Source organism: Camelina sativa, chromosome 8, assembly GCF_000633955.1.
Source record: "Camelina sativa cultivar DH55 chromosome 8, Cs, whole genome shotgun sequence".
Lineage (NCBI taxonomy): Eukaryota > Viridiplantae > Streptophyta > Magnoliopsida > Brassicales > Brassicaceae > Camelina > Camelina sativa.
In genome coordinates this window covers 26,212,267-26,217,929 of record NC_025692.1, presented here as the reverse complement: position 1 = coordinate 26,217,929, position 5,663 = coordinate 26,212,267, and the positions used below count along the sequence as shown (strand labels likewise).

Below are 5,663 nucleotides of genomic sequence, written 5' to 3'. Positions count from 1 at the left end.
AAGTACCCACCTTTAAGAGCATAGCAATGGATCTGATAACCCAATTCCCGAAACCCTAATGTCCCGCAGACAGCAAGAATCAAAGTCAAAGAAACTTCATCTAACAACAACTTTTCTTCACAGAGAGTGCGATGGAACAGCGATACAGCCTTATCAGGTAAGCCATTCCGAGCGTAACCACCAAGTATTGACGTTGTTGCCTTCGAGCTATCGAGATTAGAAGGCCATTGGTCAAACATCTCCTCAGCATCTGCCATCCTTTCACACCTTGTGCACATATCAAGCAATGCAGTCTGGATACAAGGGTTTAGAAGCAGACATCCAAACTTAATACAAAACCCGTGAATCTGTTCACTTACTTTCTTCTCTGAAACCAAACCACAAGCGTCCACAGCGCTTGTTAAACTGAAATCCGTCAACTCAACACCTCTCAGCAGCATATCAGTGAATAATTTCAGTGCCTTCAAGCCATGACCGTTTCTACAGAACCCAGCCATTAGAGCATTATAGGTAATAGTGTTTTTCTCAGTCATATCCTCGAATATCTCAACAGCGGAATCCACCATTCCAAATGCCATGTAAGCTGTGATCATCTCCGTGGAAGTAACGGCATCTTGCACCATCATCATCTCGTACAAACTCTCTACCTTTTCAATATCCCCAAACTTAGAATAAAACCCAATCAGAGCGTTATTCACACTCAATTCCTGCATCAACCCAATTCTAATAGCACGACCATGGAGTTCTCTGCCTCTCAATAAGTCATCACTAGAGCTCAAAAGAGTTGAAAGCGTAAAACGATCAACTCCAAGTCCTTCGACTCTGTTCATCTCATAAAACAAATCGAAAGCTTTATCAGTCATTCCTTCTTTCACCAAACTCGAAATCACAGTGTTCCACGAAGTCACATCTCTCTGAGGAATTTCATCAAACAACTTCAACACATCATCACACGAAGAACCCTTTGCGTACAAACTCATCAACGAATTACAAACAAAGACAGAATTCAAAAACCCTAATTTAACTATCAATCCATGAATCTGAATCCCAAGCGAGAATCGCGAAGCCCTCACGCAAGCAGTCAAAATCGCTACAAAAGTAAACTCATTCGGCTGGACAATACCTGATTTTCTCATCCTGAAGAAGACCTTAAGAGCCTCAATTTCAAGGTTCAATCTTGAAAACCCCGAGATGAGAGCTGTGTAAGAAACCACCGTCGGTGAAGTCATAGACACGAATACGAGAAAAGCCTCTCGAGGGAAACCAAGTTTGAGATACGTGGAGATAAGGGCATTGCCAAGACGGGTTTTTTCGACTCTGAGCTTAAGAAACGAAGCGTGCACAGCTCTTGTTACCTCGACGTCGTCGTATTGAGCAGACAAGCGAAGCAGATAGAAATACCCATCAACCATAGATTCAATCTCTTCCGTTTCTTTCTTCTCAAACAATGAGGAAGAAGAAGAAGAACGGTCATTGATGTTTACTGGTGAAAGAGACAGAGACGCAGAGAGAGAACAGAGGCGTTCTGGTTTCCGATAGAGCGAGAGAGAGGGATGAAGTTTGGGGCGAGGAATTGACGGTGGGATATGAGGAACATTGAGGAGGCAGTGGTGATTAACGGTGGACATGAATGTGATTAGAGAGAGAGGCTGCTGCTGGGCGCTAAATCGCCATGGATAAACCTTTTCACTTTCTCCTCTTCTTCTTCTTCTACATTTGAGAAGAAAGAGACCAACTTTTGTAATTGGGAAATTTAATTTAACTCCCTATACTATTGGAAAATATACAGAGTTTGCCCTATACTTTTTTTTCTCTATATCATTGAGTTTACTTTGTGACTTTGTCTACATGTATGTCGAAATGTACTTCATCTCCACTTTATGTTGTTTACTCCTCGTGAGTAACCTTGACACATGAGAGGGGACCTAGCACATATATATGAATATGAAGCGCACATTCGAAGCGCACAAACCAAAACCATACGAGGATCAAAACCTTAACACATGAAAGGGGACCTAGCACGACTCCTCGACACGTTTACCAATCAAATTTAGACAGCCTTTATAAACACAAAGCCCCGAATATTTAAAAGTTTAGAATCTTCATGTGTTTATACGAAGAACCAATGGACTCGGTCCAAGGGTTAGTATGTTTTTTTTGGCCATCTTGTTATTACACGAAACATCAAACATGACAGGTCGTCTCTTTTAATCGTAAGGTTATTGCATGTTGGTTTGTCCTCGTGATTCGTTCTAAATAGAAGTATGCCGGCTAATAATTTCCACTGATGGTTAATCACCAGGTTTGCGGCTTCGTACCGATGAAATAGAAGATGTTAATGTACTTTTGAATCTATGTACCGGTAGATATAATTCTTTAGTTAATGTCTGATTTGAATGATCTGATTTATATGTGTACCGTGAAAATTAAAATGAAAGAAAAAAAGTGCTCGTGTAAAAGTAGGAGGAAGTCATTACTTGTGACAAGACTTGAATTTGTGTAAATTATAGATCAGTTAGTGAGTACTAATTAAAAAAGATTGTACATCCATATAATAAATTAATATACTTACGAAAACAAAGAAGAAATAAAGTGAGCTAACACATTTATTTTTGGGCGAAGTATATTTAGATGTGGCAAAAATTTTGAGTGAAATGAGGGATGGAACAGAACAGAGAGTACGTGTTGATTTGTAATTACAAGGGCCACCCATTTTAAGAATAAACCTACTATCAGAAAATGTGTTTCACTTTTGGAAAAATACTTAACCATGAAAACAACTATAAGTAGCTAAACACAACAGTCACACTATGTCTTACTGAAGCCCTAACACTCTATAATGTTTTAGTTCAAAATGATTCATATCCTAATGCTGACACCATTTTTGGGAATGAATCATTTCTCATTATTAGGGAATGGAACAGAGCAGGTGTTGGATATGTAATAACACCAAACGAGGGGCCAGTCGTTTTATAAATAAACATATGTACTAATAATAATAAAATGTGTTTTACTTTTGGAAAAATATTAGGCTATGAAAATAACCACAAGTGGCTAAACACAACACATGCACATTATGTCTTACTGGAGCCCTAAGGGCATGATTAGTGGGAGTTACCAGGGTGATACTTTTATTAAACAAATAATAAAAAGAGGAGAGAGAAGCTAAAACCAAAAGAAACGTTACTTGCTGGAGAACTTTAAGAATCGTTACTTGCTTGAAACTAGACACATGTCTTTCATTTATTGGTGTACATATTAAAAATAAATAAAAAAGAAAAATGTATAGTAAATCTTTTTTTTTTTTTTTTTTCTGAGAAACAATTGATCGGTTCTCCACTAAAGATGGTCTAAGACTCTATATAATATTCTACTAGTTCACAGTGTCTTTTTCAGGCAAATCCTAAGGTGTTTGCATGCCCTTGATTTGGTAGTCAATCCATTTGCCTACGTAGGTGTACTGTATATATGTACTAGATGTATATACATCTTTTTATATACCCTTTTTCAGTTTTTTAGTTTAATTATTTGAAGGGAACACTGTAGTAAAATAATAATTAGGCTTGAGAATTTTGGACTCAAAATCTTTGGAAGCAATAACTGCTTTAGATTTTGTTATGACACATCCATGTGTAGATAACCCTTATCCTTAACCATTCGTAATCTATAGCTACGATAGTAAATTTAAGATATAGAGATTTCATATATGTATCAACTATCAACCATCTTTTCTTTATATATAAAAAAAAGTATTTTTCATTCTAGATAAATTGAAAAATCAGCAAGTAAATAAATAAATTTAAAATTTGGATTTAAATAAAATTGAAAACAAACTTTAAATAGTTGAAGCATCTCAAACAGAGAAAACCTTGTTGTAGTGAAGACGAACAGGAGGAAACGATATTCCTTAAGCCTGAAGATCAACTTATTCTCGAAGTACTTACCCTCACATTACCTACTCAACTTCCCTTGTGTAAAGAAAAAAAAAGTTATACTCTAAACATTTTGCTTAACAATGTACTATTCAGCTTGGCTCTTGGTCCTTCGCATTCCCTATGCACTCGCAGCTAGTTACATCTCAAGAGGTAAGTCATCTCTTGAATGCCAACATACATTTGCTGGACTCACAACAAAAGTTTGAATACATTTGTTTCTGGTTTGTAATCTTTGGCTATAATGCCAATTCTAGCAGTTGAAGAATCATCAGTTGATGGGTCGAGTACTGAGTGATGGCCGTGGATGCACAAAAGATCCCTGAATTCAGACAGAAGTTGAAGTCTCTCATTGACGAACAGTAATGAACATCTTCTTCTTCTTATAGATTTCGGCTCACGGGTTGTTGTTGTTTATCGAACTCCACCAGTTTTGATGAGATTATTTAAGTGCTAAGGTTGTGTTGTTCTCCGACTTTCCTCCCCTGCATATTACTGGAACCCTTTAGCTTTTCTTTTTTTGCTAAAGGGTTTTATCTGAAAATGATTCTTAATTGTAGACTTGGATTAGAAATTGAGGCAGAATTGTTTATAATTGGATACACATTTGTACAGTTCTTTTCTTTGTAGTTACTAGATTAGAGATCTTGGAGAAACAAAACGCACGAGCTTGTGTAAACTTTTGTATTTTTACCTTTTGAAACTCAAATTAGATATTTTCAAAAGATGAAAACAGTAATGTTGACAAAAGTACTCAAGTATGTGTGGTGGATCACGCCGCCTAGAGGAATATAGTGGTAAAAATATAAAACAATATGAATATATATTACAAAAAATGATCTCAAATCTGTATATCAACCAGATATTTTTCCCGCTAGATTGTGTAAATCAGAACCAAGATTGTGAACAGCAAATGTGTGACTGCTGTTATCATCAAGCCATGTATGTATGTATAATAATTTATAAGGAGGATTTATGCTTCAACAATTTAGATTTTATTAATTACTAAGTACTTGTAACGTAGTGGATGCTATAAACATGATATGCAATTTAGTTTTTAATTTTTATCGTGATTGTATCATTATCAACACTTCTGTTAACTAAATTGATATATTGAGTTTATAAAATTGGTTAAAGAAAAATTATCGTTGATTATATCTTTAACATGAAAGTAGACTTCAGCACACAAGCAGAATAGATGGGTTTGTATAATAAATATATATATATATATATATATATACATATTTTGTGTAATAAAATATTTATTTGGTTTCTATATGTCTTTTTGTAGGTGTTGAAAAATAACATGTTTATCAAACAATAATATTATATTTTTATAGATTGGATATATATTTCAGATTCAACTCATTTTTGAAACTTTATTCAAAGTACGGAAATTCATAACATAAATAAACACGTGATTACAAATTTTCTCCAAACTGTTTTTTTTTTTTTTTTGCGTTTGATGGACATTAGTGAAACTAGCGTTTGCGAGCTGCTGTTTCTCTTTGTGCGTTAAAGAAAACAGCCGCAACAGGGAGACCGAGATCGTACTCGACCGCAAATTTACGAGTGTTGAAGTGATCTCGCGAAGGGATATTGGGGAAGATAACGCGTCTTTGCTTCTGCTTGAACAGAACAAACACAAACCTATGTATCCCTATGCTTGGCCTTGGCAATTCATAGCTCACCACCTCTTTTCCTATATTTGAATGCAAATCTTTATTTATA

The 5,663-nt window shown here is 35.6% G+C and overlaps 1 protein-coding gene across 1 annotated transcript in view; it reads right to left on the bottom strand.

The window, feature by feature from the left end:
- The window catches only part of LOC104708742 (pentatricopeptide repeat-containing protein At5g03800), a 3,203-nt gene extending 1,470 nt beyond the window's left edge, over positions 1-1,733 (bottom strand). The window contains exon 1 of the mRNA XM_010425357.2: positions 11-1,733. Coding sequence (XP_010423659.1) covers positions 11-1,628 — 1,618 coding nt within the window. The 5' untranslated portion in view covers positions 1,629-1,733. The remainder of the gene's footprint in view (positions 1-10) is intronic.